The sequence below is a fragment of the Xiphophorus maculatus genome, chromosome 18 (assembly GCF_002775205.1).
Source record: "Xiphophorus maculatus strain JP 163 A chromosome 18, X_maculatus-5.0-male, whole genome shotgun sequence".
In the NCBI taxonomy this organism is placed as follows: Eukaryota; Metazoa; Chordata; class Actinopteri; order Cyprinodontiformes; family Poeciliidae; genus Xiphophorus; species Xiphophorus maculatus.
In genome coordinates, this window is record NC_036460.1 from 19,849,501 (window position 1) to 19,870,961 (window position 21,461).

Consider the following 21,461-nt stretch of genomic DNA (forward strand, 5'->3'; position numbering starts at 1 on the left):
TTACTGTTAATATAATATGAATTTAGGTTTTGCCTTCCAGTTTGAACCAAACTTTGTATTTCTGAAGGTAACAACAATGAAATTGTACACATTTAATATTACTGCTATTTTTAGGATATTCAAAGAGAATTTATTATTTCTTGATTATATTTCAACATGTATTCAGTGTCAATCCTTGAGAAAGTTTTGAGTCTGGTTTTATGTTCATGAAAAAATAATCACAAGCATGTGTCACTAATAGTAACTAAATATGTTTTAAATATTATTGTGAAAGTAATCTGTCTACTATTTGATAAATGATCAAATAAGCTTGATTTTTAATCTTTTTGCACATCATCATGTTGTAACAGAATTGCACCTAGCTACTCTAAAAAAATCCATAAATGTTCCTTTTTATCTCAATAAACCTTGTTGTAATATGTTCATTGTAAAGAAAAATTTTGTAATCATAGGTTTAGTTAACTTAAATAAGATTTTTTTTTTACAAGAATTCCTGACCAGCCTGTAAATAATGCAAACTGGATGATCTGAATTTGCTGACAGTTGAGTTGTTTATGACAATATACGAAGGAAGTCCTTGAAGTTCCAAAAACAATTCAGCTAATATTTGGACGTTTTAATTTTGGAAAAGGAATAATATTTTCTATTATAATAACTATAACTGGGTTATACAAAATGCATTCTAATGTTCGGTTTTTAGTTGTAATCTGTATCAGTTGTAATCTGGCAATCTATAATCCTGACAACAACACACTTAACAGACTTCTACCATCAAAAAGAAGAATAAAAAATGTTCAATAAATGCATTTAATAAAGAACTGTATTCAAAATTATTTAATTGTATTTGAATACATTAATTCATAACTTAAATTTTCCTTTATGTTTGAATAAATATTTTCCCCTTTGTTTAGTTATTTCGTCATTGCTAAATGATCTGCTTGTCATCTTAGTTAATCTGCACAGCAAATCAACTTCACATTAATTATATCTACCACTCTGCAGCTGACTGATTTTAATCAGGCTGACAGATAAAAGGCTGTAATAAACTCAGCATGCAACCATGAAATAGTAATATATTTATGTTTTTAATAAATATATTTCATTAGCAGCATAATTAGATTATTCGACATTTAATAAATTATCTCCGTGTTTGTTTTCAGTTTTTTATAACTAAGGACAAATATAAAAAATTATTATATAATTAGTTTATTGAATAATGGCAATACTGTTCTGTTTTTCGACCGTCTCGAAACGCCACACTTACGTCACCGTGGCAAGGTGCTTCGTCATCACGCAACCCAGGAAGTGCTAAGCCGGATAGCTTAGTTTTGTTTTGACAATGATGGAGGAAGAAGAATTTGAATTTACCGAAGATTTAGAGGCAATTTTGCATCTAACTCCGGAGGTGCAACTAGCCATTGAACAGGTAGCCATTTGGTCCCGTTAATCGAACAGAAAACACTTTATTCCCGCTGTTGATATAATGTAGATTCATCTGTTAGCAGGCTAACGCACCCTTCGGGTTTAGTGTATAGTAGGGTTTTGCTGCCAAAAATAAAATTACATCGAAATATAGCTGGTTAGAATTAACTATTTAGAATTTAAATCTGAAAATGAAAGGCAATGTGCACATGTAGACTTTTAGTTTAGTTAGTTAACTAAATACCGTTTGTCTTTACAAGGTTTTCCCCAGCCAGGACCCTCTGGACAGAGCAGACTTCAATGCTGTGGAGTACATCAACACACTCTTCCCCACCGAACAGGTACTGTCATTTTGTTCCAAGTCGACACTGAAACGAAATGGTACATGAATAATAATCCTTAAGAAATGTAGTCATTGTTTTGATAAATAACAAACATCTTGAAATTTGTAATATGTGGTTAAATATATATATATATTATTTTATATGGCTCGAAATATGGAAATGAAAGCAAAAATTGTCGGCGCAGTAAAAGTTTAGAGGTCACATATGCAAGTGTAACGTGTAAGTAAGACTGAAGCGTGGATTGGTTTATCAGATCACACAAGTGTATCATCTATAAAATGACAATATGGAGTTATTGGCAGCAACAGCTTTGCCAAATTGAACAGTTATTGCTTCTTTAAAGAGAAAACACAGTGAGAGAACATAAAGCCAAAAGTTAGCAAAAAAAACTGCAAAGTTGTATTTGTAAGTCAAGTTATACACATGTAATGTTTATTAACTTAGTTTAAAATAGACAAAACAGTCTGTTTCTTTAGTATTTTTATGTTTTTGTTTATATGTTGTTGACACAGATTGAATAATGTTTGGAGGAGCTTGATGAAACTTTAGAAAAAGACATTGTCAGATGTGGCAAATATGTCCTTAAAACTATAGTAATCCCACTGTTGCACAGATATTAGGAACTAAATAAATAAACAGAGTACCGCCGCTAATGTAAAGTTAACATACATGTGGAATTATAGTGATTCATAAAGCACAAATTGTCGATACCCACTGGGACTGAATCTCTCCTCAGAACTTACAAGTACTCATAAAGGAATTGAATAAATGATCAAAGTGTTTACTTATTTGTATTATCTTGGTATAACACAAATTTATCAATCAGCCTTTCTGTTGTTGATTAAGCAATATAGCTTCTTCTTCTTTTTTTGCCAGATTTGAAGAATTATTAGATAATTGGCCTAATTATGTTTTTATAACATAATTAATGCGCATGTATAGTCCGCCTCCATCAGGGGTCAGTGTAATCCTATATTTCTTTTTTTATTATTACTTTATTTGTATTTACTTTTAAATAAGGTATATTAATTGATGGCACTACAGCAACTACATTAAGTTGATGTGTGTTTAGTTCTATATAAGTGAAAAATATACATTTACATATATCTGAAAAAGTGTTCAAATGATTGCTTTTCCAAATTGTTGAATTTACCTTTCATCTTAGTCGTCTTATGTTTCATGTTTATATACTGTAGCTTAAATATACATTTAGTGTGTGCATTTTAACTGTCCACTTACATATTAAGTGCAGACTACAAAAATTTCTAAAATGTAATGCAAAGTAATTTGCTCATTTTAATATTATTGTAAGAGATTAATCAAAGAAAGCATTTTTTTCAAGATGAAGTAATCATTGAAAATTGATAGTGGAAATACTGAAGAAAAACTTTTCTGCCAATAATAAATAATGAAGTGAAACACGATGCTCTTACAGTGAGTGGGTGATTATTTCATGTTTTTATGACATCCTGTCTTTGTTTATCCCCATTAGTCTTTGGCGAATATCGATGATGTTGTAAATAAAATTCGCCTGAAGATAAGGTAAGTTTTATGTTAACTCTTTAGGAACTATAAATAGCAATATTTTTTTAATCTACTTTCTGTGTACAGTAAAATGGTACTTTCTTGACCATAAAATGTTCGTAGTACAATAAAGCAACAATTAAAGTCTTCAAATGCAGTAAAATCCTTCAGGTATTGGATAAAGTAAAAACGATCATTTACTCATTTATAAGAAAGTATTGTACCTCACTGACCTTCTTTTTAATTTTGTTCGCATGTTTCTACAAGATCATTCCAGAACAGTGGAGTCCTATTGAAATGTTTAAGAAAAATAATCTCTGATTCTTGTTATTGCTTAAATTGTTTCTTCTTGAATTCATCTATGGATATGTATACAGGAGCATCACTGCGATTGAATAGTAAATTGTTATATTTAGTGACATCACTCTTTGTGTGCATCAGATAGAAAGTGTTGCACAGCCCTGGAATTGAACAGGATTTCACTGTTTATTGACAAAATGATTACACAAGTCATATTTTACACTTTCTTTTGTATCCTCAAATTAACAGTGTTGGCATTACTTACACTAACTGGTGTGTCTATTTCCTTTCGAGTAAGTTGGCCTTTACCTTGACTGTGATATTTTCAAACGGCTGCCAACATTTCCTCATCCGTTATGTGCCATAGGCAACAGAATTTGACTCTTAAGTCTAATTCTGCAATACTTAAAGCTTCTTGTTTTCTACTGTTGTCATAGTTGACATGCCTCCATGCTTCTTTTCTAGAAGCTTCTTACACACTTTTTTGATTTTATTTTTACCCACTTCGCTGATACTGGGGAAAAAACTAAGTTATTTCTCCCCAGGAACAACTTCTGCTCTGAGAAGAATTATTGTCAGCGCTACCCGATAGCTTTCATGTATGGTTTGTTCACTGATCTTGAAGAGTTGATTGTTTTAATGTAGATCAGGCAATCTCCAATCTAGTTTATACTCTAATGCATATCTAGTTCATACTTGCAGATTGATTACTCAGTGTCATTTACCTAATTTTTTGCTCTACATTTAACAGGCGTCTTGACGATGATATCAGGACAGTAGTGAGAGGTCAGACCAACGTGGGACAGGATGGCAGACAGGTAAGCTGAACTGTAGGTCCTGCATTGACATTGAAAAAATACAAGATCCATAGCTCATGTTTTATTTTTGTTTGTCACCACAATAAACATTGAATTGTCAGAAAATGGTTCCATGAAGACACTGGTGTCCAGGTAACCAGGTAAACCCCATTGGGCTGTAGATATCATATACATGGACAGAACATCTGCAACACACATGAAAATTGTTACACACATAAAAGCAGGAATCTATGATTATAGAGCAATTATTTTAGATTTATATGAAAAAAAATACCATTTGAATTTCATTTTACACTCTTGGCAAAGACTAGAGATTAATAACATAAACATATATCAGATCCAGGCATTAATTGGCATGTTTCAACTAATATTGTTTCCTTACTGTTAGAATGGTGGCTGTGATGTAACCGAAAGAAGAAGAAAAAAAAGCCACTCCTTTGTTACTTTCTTCTCTCCCATATTGCTTCTATGGAAAAGGACAACATGACTCAGATCCATAATTCCCACAGCTCAGTCTGCCTCTTCATGGAAAGCATGTCTGGGAAATAGATTCTCATGTGTAGATCCTCACATTCTTCACATGTTTGTGTTTATCTCTCTGATTGCCAGGGCATGGTGTTAAAGAGGAGCTCAAGCTGATTTAATCAAGGCTTAGAGGGAAACTAACACCAGCCTCATTATTATCGCATGTTCTGACTGGTTAATGTTAGGTGTACATTGTCTTTGGGGAGCCCAGCACGGTGGCCCGTTTTTCACAGTCAGCTACCGTTTAGCAGCGGAAACCCTCTAAAGTCTCCATCCAGACCAATAACATTAGCCAGTCACATACAATAATCTTAGTTTGTTTTTCCAACCCCACAGAGCCATTTCAACATTTCCAGGAGGAAAAATTCTTTCAGCGGATGGAAACAGGCTCATTTCAAGCAGGGGAGACAGCAGCAGCATAGAACCAACAGCATCAGCAATTTTAGTCATTTCTGCTGTTGACTGAGCTCCATTACTTTGCTGAGTAAAATATTAAGGTTGAAATCTAAGATGGTAACATTTATTTAGAAGAAAGGAAGGAGCAAGTTGGCTGGCGAGAGAAAGTGAATGAAATCTGGAGAGTGTTTTCCCTTTAGGTTTGTTTTTTTTTTTTGCCTTTAGGGAGGCAGACATTAATAAGCTCACTGAGTGAAAAAGCATGGAAATGTCACAGTGATCAGACTTCAGTTGCTGTTCTAGTTCGCATTTATGTTATCCCTGCTGCGTAATGTAATGTTTACATTTGTTTCTCTTAATTACAGTGTGTTTATTTGTATTGTTCTTTACAAAGACATAATGCTCCCCCACTGTTTTAACTGTAATATTTGTAAATAAATAGCGATCAACCAAAAAAAATATATCAAGGTGCTAACATTAATATTACTTGCTAAGTCATATAAGTCATTAACTGATTATTTTACTTGCATTTATTGCATTTTGCTGACACACAAAACAAGAAACACACATTTCTCATGGCGAGACGCAGGAGTCAAGCACCAATTTAATTGTCATTATAATTAAATGTTCTATAATGCCCTTACATATTGAATTATGTTTATCTTTTTTTTGTTGCTGTCAGTGTTTTATTTTGTTCCCCTTTGTTTTTTTGTTTAAAATAAAGTCATTGAGGAAAAGAGAACACAAACATGTGGAGAGTAAACAGAACAGCTGTGTAAATAGTCTTTACCCACTTCAAAACAACAACATGAATAAAAACTTGGAATAGTTATTTATAGTTAACCAAAGTTTTAACACAGATGTTAAACTTCATTCAGCTGAAAGTTTGCAAAACAGCCAAGTAACGTAACAATTAAGAACTTATTAAAAAATGAATTTAGGGGAAGCTAGGTTGGCTAAAAGGTTACCACACTAAATGAAAAATTAGCTATGCAATTAGCGTATTAGCGGTTTGCCCACCACTGATTTTAGGGTACAATTATTTAACCATCTGAGGGTTAAATAATAATATGTATAAAGCACTGAAGTTTCAACCCAGGATGGTTAGGCAATCATTAGGAATGGAAAATTAAATAATGATGAATAACTTAAGGCATGTTTTAACAGCAGGGATGTTTTCCAGGTAAGAAGGTAGTTTTGTGCTTCATTATACCCCATTTGGTTTCCTCTGCATTAGTGTGGCTATAAGCAATAAGGCTCCAGTAAAGATATTGAACTTTTTAATTGATCAGAATAGAGTTTTGTGGATGAAGAGAACTCAGCATTTCAAGTTTTTTGTTTTTTTTTAACTTATTTTTCAACATCATAATTCAGTCTTATCAATTTAAACTCTTCTACAGCTTATATTTTAATGTTAAACTATTAGAGACCTTAAATAATTGAGGTTTACTTACAGACATTTATCCTCCAGTTAAAGTAATAATTTAGAATTTTGAGCCATTTATGTTGTGAGGCATAAATTAAAACCACTACAACCCCTCTGGATCCAAAATATATTTTTAACAGATGAAGCGGTGTTGCTCTGACTGCATGGGTGTTTACCCCTCAGTTGAAAAGGCTTTAAATATTAAAACCTGCAAATATATATATATATATATATATAAAAACAGGAATTCTGTTTTGAAGAAATCCTTTTAAAATGTGTTCCAGTTAAACCTTTTACTGGACTTTGTAGTGATTTCACGTAATTTATACGTTATCAGTGGGACAGATTCAATGTAAGTAAATTTCTTTTCAAGTGAACTGAAACTGTTGGTTGAAATTGATGTCAATCAAATGGCAGTTTAATTTTCGCAATGACTTTTGTCATTACGAAAAGTTGCAATGACGATACCATTTATGATTAACCCCATTTCCTCAAACCTTTGTTTTACCGGTGCATAACATCTCCGCAACGCTTCATGAGCTTCACTGTCTCCGTCAACCGCTAAAGACATGCATCAGGTGTGAGCATTTAGGGCAGTTACGTTCTGTCCAGCTACATAAAAAACCTCAAGCTGGGCAATATGGACAAAAAAAAAAAATCTAACACATTTTTTTTCTGTATTGAGCAGTTTAATATCTGTTTCAGTTTGCAAAGCTAATTAAAATAAGTAATAAAGCATTAACAATTAGTAATGAGATTTTGTTTTTAAGTAGCAAAGTTCTAAATACTGAATTCCCATAAGTATTTGGTAACTTTAATGGATTAACACTTCCTATCTGTCAATATATTGATTTACAAAACCGTTTTCCAGAACTGATTAAAAGTCCAACCTGAAAACAATGCAAATCAAGTTCACACTACAGTTTGCAATCTTCTTACCATCTTGTAAAAATGCTTGAGTAAAGGTGAGCCCACATGCCATCTGTTTGGTCACATGTCTCGTTTGTCTCATTGAATTTCAAGAGTACTATTATTATTTTATCGTTTTATTGCTCAATACTGCAAATTTTATGAATTTCTATTTCTTTTTTATTTTGAGAAACAAATTAATTCTATATATGGTTCATCCGTTGGGTAAAATTTGTTCAATTTATTGTTTCTCCCAGTGTAGCCTTGCGTTATCTAACGTCCTTCACAAAATCAAACTGTAATAAAATACATTTTTTATTCATTTTGTCAGGAAAACAGATGGTCAAAAAAAAAAAAAGCAAAGAAAAATCACACAGTTGTTTTGTTATTCTGACTTGGCCTGCATAGACCATTTTAACTCAGTTATTTTCAGAGTTATCCTCTTGTCCATTGTAATGTTTACACATGTAGGGTGGAGGGTGTTGCTCAGGCAAAGTTCCAGCTGCTAAAATGGCTGTTTGGCTGATCTGATTTACTGCTGTGTTTAGCTTAAAATGCAGAAGTACCTTTTAATGTGCCCTCTCCCTGAGACAACGCCACTGAGGTCTTCCAGCAAGACGAGCATGGTTTATCTTAAGCATGTTCAAATGTTTTTGAAAAAAGAGGCCGTGCTACATCTTATCTAAACTTTACAATACTGCCTGTATGAGCCGTGGAACATGTGCAGCTTGTTGCATGTCAGGGATGCACTGGTCTGTGTGAACACAGATATCATCTCTGGCATGAAAGGCGCCTAATGGGCAGAGATTTTCTGAGCTTTCCTCAGGGCTAAATGGAGGAAAGGTGTGCTAGGAAGCGGGCCAGATTCACTCAGCTGAGTTTGCACCGCTGGACATTTTTGGTCTCTTCTGTATGCCATTTGTTTGCTCAAGATCCCCTCCAGGAAGCCTCTTAAAAGATTCAGTGGCACTTCGACACTCCCAGTACTCAGATCAAACAGCAATCACTTAACCTTTAATGATTTTTATTTTATTTTTTATTTTTTACAATAACAGCCCTAATCAACAGCAGCCATAGTGTGGCGTGAAATGTAAAAAGAGAGAAAATTGTATTAAGTCAGAGGTAGATTTTGCTTCTCTTTTCCCAAAAGCCTAATTACAACCAGACTTGCTGTGCTGCCTTAAAAGACTGATTATTTTGATAGTCATTCTGAACAGAATACAGATTTTCAGCTTAGTGTGAGAGGTCAAACCATGCTTTGTACGACTTAAGAGCAGAAAATTCTGATTTTGACCACAAGTCTCTATGGACACCCGAAAAAGGATAATTAATCAATTCCTGTCACCATACGACATATTTACGTTTGTTTAAGCCTGCTTGCTGTCCATTTGTTTGTCAGAGGTAAATTCCTCGGACAGCTGGTGTTGGCTGTTTCCAGTCCTTCTGTGCGTGTATGTCGAGAGGATCTGAAGAGAGAAAGTTGCCTCTGTGGTGCTGCCACAGCAACGGGGCCAAATTAAGCTTATTACCTTGGTATTACATGTCAGTGCTGAGTCTCTGTTTCAGACCATCAAAGAGCAGCTGGTCGCATCAGATAATGGGAGAAACTTGAAAACATCTTACAGCTGTAGCTGTTTAATGGTATATGAAGTGTAAAAAGCACTAATGATCTCTTTAGCCTTTATAGTGGCAGCCTTTATACTCAGCTTAGCCTTTGCGCTTTGTGTCAACTTAAGACCTATTAATGTTTGATATTTAGTCAGCTTGTTAATTATGTGTGCAAATTGTATGTCGAATGGTGCCCTCATTTTGGAACTTGGTAAGGACATTAGCAGCATAATTTTAGACATCAACTAAGAAACAAATTCTTCTGATGATTTGACTCAAACATCCACAATGAATAATTTACAAATCCTTCTTAAAGTTTACAGTTTTAAGTGTGTCCCATATTTCTTCTTAACATCTACAAGCAGTAACACACATCAAGAGTGAGTTCTGTTTGATGCATATAATTTAATTTTCTAGTTTACCAACAATTTTGAAAATTGCGATTCCCACCCTGGCATTTCTTGTCCATTAATACAATTCTGATCAGTAAAACGTATTTAATCTACGTTGGTATTAGACTAGTAAAATAATCTTAACAAAAAAACAAAACAAAACTGTAATTTCACAATGAACACAATTTTTGGTACAATGAACCAGTTCTATGTTCTGCTCATTGCTTATTGTAAGGAGATGTGGTTACCTGACTCCAGCAGACAATATTTTCCGCCTCAACATCAGTTTATTTTGATTTTAATCAGAATCTGTAATATTTTCCAAAAGGTTAACAGGCCCAAACTGGAATCCAAACCCAAAAGAAATGAAAAGAGTTCAGATGTTATTATACAATTGAATTTATCCTGTATGAAAGTCAGATGGGACAAAATGCCAGCATGTAGGCATGTAATCGGTGTACAAATTAACCTGGATTATTATACCATAATTAAAACACAAGGGTTATAAACAAAAACTGTACAACATTAGGTAATTGCTTCTATTTGAAACAGAAATGGATTTAATGTTTCCACTGTTTTTAGAAGATACTAAGCTGAGTATTTTTAACGTTTGTACACCTGGATACTTTTAACCAGCAGAACTTCAGTCAATGAAAATACTTTAAATTAAAGACACAACAGGCAGATTATACTACTAAAAAGTGTGTAGGCAATTTGTCAGTTTCCTAATTCTGCAACTTTTTTCCATTATCATTAATGTTAATGATAATCCATTTGACTATATCTGCATCTTTGATAAACAACTAAGAGGAAACACAGATGTCTCATGTCAGCAAATTCAGCATGCAACCTGTTTTTTCTTTGTTGTGTTTTTTTTTGTTGTTGTTTTTTGTAGATCCTGCAATTTATTTGCACTTAACTGCTACACAGTTTATACACTCAGTTTAGGTAAAGTACAGGACAAAAAACACGTTGCTTCAAAAGAGTTGGACTTCCATAAATCTTTTAAAGTGGCCACAAGCATTAGACCTCAAGGCTTTCCAAGTTTTTTTTATTGTTGTTATGCCATACTGTTTAATGTGCCTTCAGGCATAAAACTCAATTGTGGGTGGCATAATATATATTTTCAAAGACTTTGCGACATCAAGTGCCTATAATAATTGTTGTGCAGTAACTAATCAATGCAGGCTCTTCTGAATGTGTGTTTAGTGTTGCTGTGTTTGTGTTCTGCAGGCTTTGGAGGAGGCCCAGATAGCCATCCAGCAACTCTTTGGCAAAATCAAAGACATTAAGGACAAGGCAGAGAAGTCGGAACAAATGGTACGCACAGCAAAACACAAAAACATGAATCACTCAGGATGTTTTTTCTGTGGCACATGGGAAATGCAGCTTTTATTTCTTTGAGAATGGAGAACAGTGTTGATAATGTTATTTATAAGTTAAAGTAATGCACCTTCCATCTGTGTTGCTGTTACAAGCATCACTTGGTGTGTGTGCTTTCATCTCAGTAAGATTCATAGAAAGGTCAGTGGGTTGGGTAAGTACTGGAATAATAGCGTTGGAGGTGCTGTAGGTGGAATGGGCATGCAGATCTTTGTACATAGTATGCCTTTTCATTCGATTAGAAGCAAAAGTGCTTTGTTTTGCACTATTTCAACATCGGCACGCCTTGCACAGATGGGTAAAAAGCCTTAAAATGAATTCATTTATTGTTATTCTTGTTTTGCAGTAAGCTATTTTTGCCACAACAAAACAGCCTTTATGTGTATGTGCTTAGCTGGAGTGTGACTTATTAATTATAGGGGTTTTCCATGGTCATTAGCAAAAAGTGTTGGAGGGGTTTACATTTGCTTATTGGACCTTCTTTTCTTTCTAAAATTTGATTCTCTGTCTTGCACTGCGCAGGTCAAGGAGATAACGAGGGACATCAAGCAGTTGGATCATGCCAAGCGTCACCTCACTACTTCAATAACCACCCTCAACCACCTGCACATGTTGGCGGGGGGTGTCGACTCTTTAGAGTGGGTGCACCCTATCTTATTTATCCTAAACTAAGTCCTCTCTTATCCATGTATGGATCTGGAAATGCCAGCTATTAATGTGATGCGAGTTCCTGCATCCAGCAGTCTATCACAAATACTCAGTCTCATAGTTAAATTTTTTAATAGAGACAAAAGTAGTGGAAAGACATTCCATTACGTGATAGAATATGTCATTTAATTTAAAAATAGGAATATCCTGCAGATTTTCCTCTTGTTTCAAGAAAACTGGTACTAAACTGTAAACACTGTTCTTACAAGTGCCTGGAACATCCTTATTTCTTAAATTTAAAGATCTTTCACTGCAGTATTTTTGATGCATTAATAATAAAGATGTAGCGATGGACTATATAAGCAAATGTTTATTAACAAAAATGTTTTTTTGTTCATTTTAGAGCCATGACCAGAAAGCGGCAGTATGGAGAGGTGGCCAACTTGCTGCAGGGAGTGGTTAATGTGCTTGAACACTTCCAAAAATACATGGGCATACCTCAGATCAGGCAGCTTTCAGAGAGGTAACACAGCAATATCCCTCCCCCTTCACACACACGCACACACACCCCTACCACACACACACACACACACACCAATGCACGTATACATATACACTTGGGTATTTGGTGATCAGCATAACTCTGGAGCTCATTTCCAGCAGCCAGAGGGTGACCTCCCTTCCTCTCTCTGCTGAAAATGTTCCTCATCTCTTCTTCTGAACTGTTGAAAAGTGGTTCCTTTGTTTGGGGAGGGGCTCTGTGTATTACATCCTGTTTATGCAGATATACGCACATAGAAACATTGTGCTTCGCATGTAGGAAAACACAGGAAGGAAACTGTCTGAATGGGCCCTCATTATTCCAACATTTTTTTTTATTTTAAGATAGCACAGACACCCATTTCACAGGGTGTGTTTCTGTCTCTGAATAAATAGGATTATTTATGTGAGTGTAAATTGTATGTACTTAAGATCAAATGTCATGCCTGGTGCTTTTCTGTAAGGCTTTTACCCACTTGGGGATGTTTGTTTACTCTGAAGTCACTTGCAACAATACGTTGCTGTCTGGTTTGAACAAACAGTTCTATAAACATGCATAAAACATAAAATGTCTTTGTTATCCTCTTTCCATCCATACCAATATTTTCCAAAGACGGAATCTGTTTTGGTCACATTAACCAGTTTCATAATCATGTTTTTAAAAAAAACCACTTCTGATTTGTATAAACAAATCAGAAGTGGACTCATAAGAAAGACTTTCTGTTCTGTTTTGACTGAGGTGTGGTAGGTAGTCTTCATACCAAATAACAGCTGCAGCTCTGCTGTGGACAACAGGAAACATAAGTAAGGGACAAACATCAAGGCAGGGCTGGCTCAGTCTGACAAACATGGGCTGATCTGGAAGGACTTGAATCCGAATCAGCTTTGTACGCAAAGTTTGTGCACACAGGGAATTGGGCTTTTGTTTCACTTTGCTCTCAGTGAAGGAACTGAAAATATAAATACAATGGAACGAAGGTAAAATAAATGTAAAAGTTTAATTCCCTGTGTGACTAATAAAGAAATACTGTATATGTCAAAATCTAAAACTAATGGGGTTACATATCCAATCCAAAAAAGGCTTTTTCAGGCAGTGATTGACATCTATCTTAAAATGAATGTAAATGATTGATTTAATGAATGGGACATAAATGACATGGGTTTTTTTGGGATACTTTTAAGCCTTGAGTTCTGAGTTAAGCTCTTGCCAATTTGAGCTCCTGCAGCTAAACTTTATCAGCAAGTGTTGGATTGGAGCAGATTACCCAGGAACATTGACACTTTGCCCAAAGTAACCCTGCCTGTGATAATGTATAGCTTTTAGAATCCATTATAAAGTTTAAAGGTGTTGCTCGGGAATAAAACAGTTCTGTTTAACTAATAAGTTATTTATACTTTTTAATCAAATGTATTCTTAAATGTATATAGAATTTGTGACCATGGAAGTTCAATTTTCATTAGTGATAAGGTTTTTTCTTTCATTTTTGGCTTCATGTTTGTGTTGTAAAATAATAAGGTTAAGGTTAGTTTAATGATTTTTAATTGCATTCACCAGACATATTTACCAGATTCGAGATCTATCAGGATTTCTAGAAGGTGTCTTTTCATAATACCTAAATTAAAACTGAGGTGATATTTTCTTATTATAGCTCTTTCTTGTGAAACAGGAGACCTGAAAACCTGAGAGGCAGTGTTGATTTTTTTTCCCAAAATCAATCTCAAGGCAAATTGCTGTTTTCTTATAATTACATTGTACATCAATGTTATTACAGTAAATTAGACATTCTTATATTTTCTGTGTTGTCGTGTTGGTATTTGTTTCAGGATTTGAAATCCATCTTTTTATGTATTTTCTCAAAGTGCCTCGTATGTGATATTTATTACTTTGTTTGTCTTGTTTTATTAAGCAGCTAATTAATTTACATATTTACTTTGTTTTCAGCAACTTATCAAATATGATCTAATGCGTGGTAGTTTGTTTGTAGACAAACATAACAAATAACTTGCAGCCCATTAGGTGTCTAAATGCAATAGATGCTCTTCTCTCTTTCCAGTTTATGCCAAATTTTGCATCGCTAATTCCACTGGTGGGCCTAGATGAAAGGCTGCTACAGATTCATCATTAACTGAACAGAGCTTTAGGGTTGCATTATTTTACTTTTACATTTCTGCTCAGTGTCCTTGTATTTAATGTTTGTACATTAATTAAGCCAAATGATCTTTCATTTGGTTGTTAGCCATAAAAAGTCTCTGCCACAGTAATTAGGAAGTGGAATTAATTGACAGTCACATGCAGCAGAAAAATGCTATTACTCTTCTGAAATGCTGAGCTGAGCTGCTTTGGAGAACAATTAACAGCTCAATCTAATTGTTTTGTTTCTGAAAGAGTGAAGGCAGCACAGAGTGAGCTGGGGACTCAGATTCTGGCAGATTTTGAAGAAGCCTTTCCTGCTCAAGGCTCCAAGGTAAACATGTTATATAAAGGAAAAAAATATATATTTTCATGTTCCTTTTTTCTCCTTATCCTCAAATAAGGAGACTAACTTTGATGTCTAAATGTGTCCACACAGAGACCCGGTGGACCCAGTAATGTCCTCAGAGATGCCTGCCTGGTGGCAAATGTACTCGACCCGCGCATCAAACAGGAGATCATCAAAAAGTTTATCAGGCAGCACCTCTCGGAGTATCTGGTTCTCTTCCAGGAAAATCAAGATGTAAGACTAAAATAAATATTTGTTTAATCTTGCTATACACAATTGGTGCCTGAATAAAAAGCTTAGTTATTGTCCTCTGTTTTTTAGGTCGCCTGGCTGGATAAAATTGATCGCCGCTATGCTTGGATCAAGCGACAGCTGGTAGACTACGAGGAAAAATATGGTCGCATGTTTCCTGAAGAGTGGTGCATGACGGAGCGAATCGCTGTGGAGTTCTGCCACATCACCAAGTAAAAAAACACACAAAAATCACGGGTGTTCAAACAAAGCTTGGGGAATTAATCACATAGTTTATGACTGCTCCAAGTGCTAATCATTTATACAGACAAAGAGGGGAGAAAGTGAAGGGAAACAGTAAAACAACTAATTCACAGACATTGAAGAAATTTGTCATTTCAAATCCTTAGCTTTATGAATTTATCTGAATTGCTGATGAGTTTCTACTCCTGGAAAGAGTACAATCTTATTTCAGCAGTTGAAGTCAATGGCCCACATAAGCACTGACCCAGTGTTGATACTTCTCCATTTTTTCCCTCAACTTTTCAAGCCTCTGCGTGCTTGAAAAGCAGCGGCTTTGGCCTCTGTGTGTTGCTTCTGGCTGTAACCGAAGCCCGCTTTACTTACTCCTTTCACCATAAAACTACTCGGATGAGTCTGTCATTTTGCCACCATTCCTGCTCTCACTAAGTCAAGCTAAATTGTTGTAATGCTACCCCCTCTTGTGCTTTTTGAAAGCGTGCTGACGTTTTGAAACCAGAAGTCTGACATTGCAACACAACAGCTTCTGTGCCCTTTCTGTTCAGTTCTGTGAATTCTTCCTCTATTAACGTCAAGACTCAAAAACAGTTTTTCTCCAATTTCATGTCTGTGCCTCTCACACAGACCATCAAAGTGGGATAAAGGCAACAGTTCTGCCTTTAACAGGTTGTGCAAAAGTGGCTTGAATGAAAGAAAATTGCAAGTATCATCTCCAGAAGGACTAACTAGAGATAGAAGAGTACTCATAGGCATCAACATGGATAGCTGGAGGAAAAAGTTGAATTTAGAACAAAGTGGCATCAATGGTGGTAACATGAAATGAGAAAACAAACTGCAAAGGAAACCATGACTTTGTAAACAGCTGTCATTTTAGTTTAGTTACGTTTTTATATTTCTAAAAAGTATTATACAACCACTGTGAGTGCCTTTGAATTAAAACAATTTGACGCCTGTCAAATATATATACACAAATATATATATACACAGTACACACCCAGAAAGTCACTTTAATCAAAGTTCAAGACATTGAGAGAGTGCAGTCTTACAAATATCTTGGGACAGTTAAAGATGGTAAACTAAACCTTGAAAACAATTTTGACTCAGTGTGCAAAAAGGCCCATCAGTATTGTTTCTAGGAAGACTCTGACATTTTATTATTGACCGAAACATAATGACCATGCTTTACCATGCGATTTTTGAGTCGGTTTTATCCTTTTCCTTGGTGTCATACTTTTATCAAGCAACAATGAGATAAGAGAGTTCTCTTAAGGAGATTATTAAAACTGCAGTATTATGTAAAATTGTCTACTTTGAACTTTACATCATGTTATAATCTTATTCCCTCATCAAAACATACCTGGATTTTCCGCGGCAGCCATTTTGTCTGTTCAAAACGCTTGGATGGAGCCAGCGCCGCTTTCCAGGCGCAGCTTCTCCTCAGAGCTGCAGTTTCCAAACTTCTGAGCTTCTGCCTCACCACTGGAGGCAGCCCTCCTCCAGTGGCAGGAGGGCTGCCACTGGATGGGGGAATGGCTGCCCTCCTCTGCCATTCCCCCATCCAGTTCCTTCAGATTAGCCAGCAGCAATTTGCAAACACCTGGTGGGACTGGTGGAGTATTTGAATGAATGTGCCTGGGCAAGTTGCAAAGAGACACCCTTTTTGAAGCCATCTACAAGTTCCTGTTGTGTGTGTTTGAAAAGGGTGGAACTAGCCAAGGTGATGCGAACACGGGCAAAGGAAATTGAAGTGAAACTGCTTCTGTTCGCTATCCAGAGGACGACAAACTTTGAGGGTTTGCTGGCCAAGCGCTTCACAGGATGCACCTTAACGGATATACCTGGGGTAAGAAAAGTTTCCACAGTTACAAGCTTAATGCAAACATTATTATCTCCTCAGAAAAGGAGTGTCCGAATTAAATCAAAAGTCAAATGCACTATTCACTCACAGTAATGTTACATCAGAAAATAATGCAAACACAACAAACGCCTCTTTTTTTTATTTACTAAATTTCATGTACCTACAGGCGGCAGTAGGAATTGACAGGACTTTGCTAAATTGTTCATACCACTTAAGCTTTTCCATGTTTTGTCACATTATGACCACAGACATCAATGTGTTTTATTTCGATGTTTGTGACAAACCAACAAAAAGAAGTGAGGAGTGGGGAAGTAATGGATAAATAAGGGACAGTTTTCAAAGTATTTAAGGATTTAAACAATGCACCTGGCATTGTATGCCCGCCAGTTAAGGCCTGGGACTTGTCCATACCAACACATGAACATGCTTTGATCTTAACCATTCCACTGCAGCTCCCCATTTCCAAGTTTGCCCTGGAGTTAGTTTCATCCCCATGGGTATCAACTATTGTCTGAACACCTGATGCTGCTGCCATCATCTTTACAAAGTAGGAAACGTGTGTTCAGGTGTTGTGTGGTGTTGATATAGCATTTTATGCAATACGTGTCGGCCAAATAGTTGGTCACATGTTTCCTTTGTATCTATACTATGACTTTCTTCCTCCCATAAAGCCAGATGTGTTGTGTGCAATTAATGGCTCTACTGTCCACAGATTTTGCTATCTGTGCTGAGGATCTTTTCAGCTCCTCCAGAGTTATCTCTCTGATTAATCCCCTTTTGCCCAGCCAAGCAGATTAGAGAAGTCTTGTTAGGGTCCACTTTCAGATGGTAGATTAAACATTGCTCTGTAGCAGGTTCAAAGCTTGAGATAATTTTTTTTAAAACCTAACTCTGCTTTAACTTTCCGGCTAATCTGTCTGCTTTCTTGATATTTATGATGCCGTTTGTTCACTGATATTCCTTACCAAACCCTGAGGCCTTCATTGAAAAGGTATTGTATTCTGAGGTGACTTGTGAAGGCATTTGCTTGCATTAGTTTTCATTTAGAATCAACATTTTAAAAACGCATCCACACCACACTTTTCAGATTGAACGAATCTTTAGGGCAATGTTTGTGTTACTATGTCCTGTAAAATCCCGTATGTTTTTTTTTTCCAATTCATTTTTTTGCACTGGAAAAGTGTTGAAATTAAATAGCTGTTTTCACGTTTTAATTCAGTTCTCATCCTCAACATTTTTGACGCCTGAAGACACATTTTAATCCAGGTCATGTCTTTTGCGTGAAGGAGGAAGTGATGCTTGCAGTGAAAACAGATAATAAGGACATGATTAGTTATAGCCAAGTAGGTCATCCTGACCTTATAGAGTTAAAGCTTCACAGAAGCCTTTTTGTCTGCAGTTCACTTCAGACCCATGCCCAGTAAGCTGTGTGTTTCGGCCAGTAATTTGGTGGAGTTGAATTATATAAATCTATGATTAAAGCACCACAGCAAGTGATCTATAGGAAAGTGCTGAAACCTTGACTAATCCAACTACAATGAAAGCTTGTCTTTACAAACTGTGCATTGGAGATTAGTACAGAGGTTGTATTATATATTTCTACAGCAGCAGAAGAGACCAGATAGCCCACTAGATCAAACTAACCCATTTTTAGAGGATGATCCGGGGGAAGATGTGGGATCAGAAAAGGATGAAGATCTTGCTAAGGTAAGTTGAAGTCGCCTAAAATTTATAGCAACTTCAAAAGAGTCAGATCGCTGATCACTTTTTGTTTTTTTTCAGCCGAGGAAGCCCAAAGCTCCCGACAATCCATTTCATGGCATTATCTCCAAGTGTTTTGAGCCTCATCTCTATGTCTACATTGAGTCCCAAGACAAGTGAGCGACACACTCATAACAGCAGAGAGCACTGAAGTGGGTTAGGGTGCAAACTGCAATTTTGAGAGCAGGTTGTATGTAAAGCTGGCCCATGAATGCTTTTTGGACTTGCTGCTCATCAATCAGTCCCTTCTCCTGTTATTCTGCTTCACCTCCTCCTGCCTCTCCAGCTCTTGTTCCTCTGCATGCTTCTGTCTCCGCTGTGGCAGAAATGTTTCCCATTAGCTGCACAACCACAGAGACTGAAAGAAAGAGAGAGGGAGGGTGAATAAATGCTGTCACAGCAGATATGCCTATTTTCTTTCCCACCTCTTTCTCTCCTTTTTTTTAGATTGCCTTTCTCTGCTCTTCTTTTGTCTGATTCATGTCTCAGTCTTTTTTATTTGCTCATTTAAAAAAAAATTAACTATATTCTTTTGTTGCTTATTTCTGCACCGTTAGTTTTTGAACAACCACCTCTGCAAATTTTAACCACAAAACTTCAGTTCTCTTCCAGTCGGTCCCCCACCTTAATTCTGGCAATATTTTCTGTAACTGGAAAGAGTCGTATGCAAATCTGAGGAGCATAAAATGCTGTTTGTCCCGTCCAAGGGGACAGGATTGACCCATAAGGCAGCTACAGCTACAACCTCATTTCAGTTCAGTCCAAAAAGCAGAGGCCAAATCAGCTTGTACCCAGTGGGACGTTGCTGAGGAGAACAGTGGCCTGCTTGTTTTGTCCTTGGCTTTATTTGCCTGATTCAGGAGAACTGGGCCACAACTGGCAGCACAGAAAATTTGGCACAAGTAACACTTTCTTGTATATTTATCCAGTTGGCTCTCAGCCTCTCTGCTTGTTATTTATTCATAAGGACTCATCATATGTCTTTAATGTTTTTATATAATTAATTCATTTAATTTAAAATGGCCCTAATTCTGCTGCTTAGATATGTGTGTGTGGGTGTGTGTGTCTCTTTAAAACCTGTGTGGCTTTGGCTAACTGTTTCTGTATCTGCAGGAACCTTGGGGAATTGATTGACCGTTTTGTGGCTGATTTCCGAGCACAAGGCCCACCCAAGGCAGGGACCGAGGAGGGTGGCGCAGTGCTGCCCAGCTGTGCCGACCTCTTCGTTTACTACAAGAAGTGTATGGTCCAGTGTTCCCAACTGAGCACAGGCGAACCCATGATCGCCCTCACAACAATCTTCCAGAAGTTCCTCAGAGAATACGCCTGGAAAATCCTTTCTGGCAACCTGCCAAAGTGAGAGCTGTTTATGTTTTCTTGTTTTTGTTCGATAAATTAAAAAATGTCTGGAGAAACTTTAAGAAATCAGCTGACAAACCGAATCAGATTATTTTCAGCTCAACTTTTTCTGACCGGTGAGTGTTCAGGCAAGAACTCAGAAATATAATCACTGTGTGTAAGACGTATTAGCTTAACTAGGGTTTGACCAGCACTGAGTGTTTTACATGGCTTTATTAGAATTTGGGTCCACTCTTTTTTCTTTTTTCTTTTTTTTGGGAGTGGGGGGTTTTCTTCAATTCAGAATGTTGTAATTTAGTCAGATTGGAGGGTTTTCAAACATGAATGGTCTTGAGGTAATGTGGTGGCAGATTACTTACAATGGAACTGAAGTACAGGCTTTGACTGGGAAAAGCCAGAACCTTTGTCTGGCTTCCAATCATTATTCTGCTGCATAACTCAAATACCTCCACCATATTTGACTGTCAGCATGATGTTCATTTTCTCAAATTCTGTTAGTTTTATTCCAGTTGCAGCGGGACAGCCATTTTCCAAAAAGTTCAGCTTTTCTTTCCTTATTCCACAGAATAGTTTTCTTAACTGTGTTGGGGATCATTAAGGTAACTTGTTTCAGATATAAGGTGGTCTTTTGTGTGCTTCTGGTCAGCAGTGGTATTAGCCCTGAAACTATATTTAAATCAGGATATGAGGCGACACATTCACAGTTCCTACTTCACGTTGTGAGAAAGGTTTTATTTAAGTGAAAACTTGATTCTATGGCGTTAATCAAATTGAACCAGAAAATGGGATTAATCAGGTAATTTGTGATTTTACAGGGGCTGTCAGAGGTGGGTAGAGTACAAAACTTGTCCTCAATAGCTGCTTTACTTAAATATATTTTTATTCAAGTAGAAGTAAAAAGTAGTCATTCAAAAATTATTCAAGTAAAAGTATTTGCTGACAAGGCTGCTCAAATAGTAAATAGCTGTCTGATCTTAACCTCTCACCTAATTTGTAAAAAAAAATAAAATTAATCAGAGAGACTTAAAAATATGACAAACTCTGACATTTGAAAGATTACGATAAAAAAAAAAGTATTAGTTTTAAATATTATTATTCAAGTAAAGGTAAATTGTATGGTGCACTAAAAATATTCAGTGTTTTTTTTTCTTCCACAAAGTTACAAAAATAAATTAATTAAATAATTACTAAAAACTTCTCAAAGCGATTATATTTTCTATGTAAGCTAGGCCATTGGTCTCCAACCCTGGTTCTTGAGATCTTCTGTCCTGCAGGT

General features: G+C 36.1%; 1 protein-coding gene across 2 annotated transcripts in view; it reads left to right on the forward strand.

Moving 5' to 3' along the window:
• The first annotated feature begins 1,298 nt into the window (after positions 1-1,298).
• vps53 (VPS53, GARP complex subunit) overlaps positions 1,299-21,461 on the forward strand; it is a 32,893-nt gene continuing 12,730 nt past the window's right edge. The window contains exons 1-14 of one of the 2 annotated variants that reach the window (XM_023351355.1): positions 1,299-1,426; positions 1,683-1,763; positions 3,259-3,308; positions 4,342-4,408; positions 10,898-10,984; positions 11,570-11,685; positions 12,099-12,218; positions 14,622-14,700; positions 14,806-14,949; positions 15,037-15,179; positions 16,909-17,050; positions 18,671-18,772; positions 18,848-18,942; positions 19,940-20,182. In XM_023351355.1, coding sequence (XP_023207123.1) covers positions 1,340-1,426; positions 1,683-1,763; positions 3,259-3,308; positions 4,342-4,408; positions 10,898-10,984; positions 11,570-11,685; positions 12,099-12,218; positions 14,622-14,700; positions 14,806-14,949; positions 15,037-15,179; positions 16,909-17,050; positions 18,671-18,772; positions 18,848-18,942; positions 19,940-20,182 — 1,556 coding nt within the window. In that variant the 5' untranslated portion in view covers positions 1,299-1,339. The remainder of the gene's footprint in view (positions 1,427-1,682; positions 1,764-3,258; positions 3,309-4,341; positions 4,409-10,897; positions 10,985-11,569; positions 11,686-12,098; positions 12,219-14,621; positions 14,701-14,805; positions 14,950-15,036; positions 15,180-16,908; positions 17,051-18,670; positions 18,773-18,847; positions 18,943-19,939; positions 20,183-21,461) is intronic. The other variant, XM_023351356.1, reaches the window with a different exon arrangement.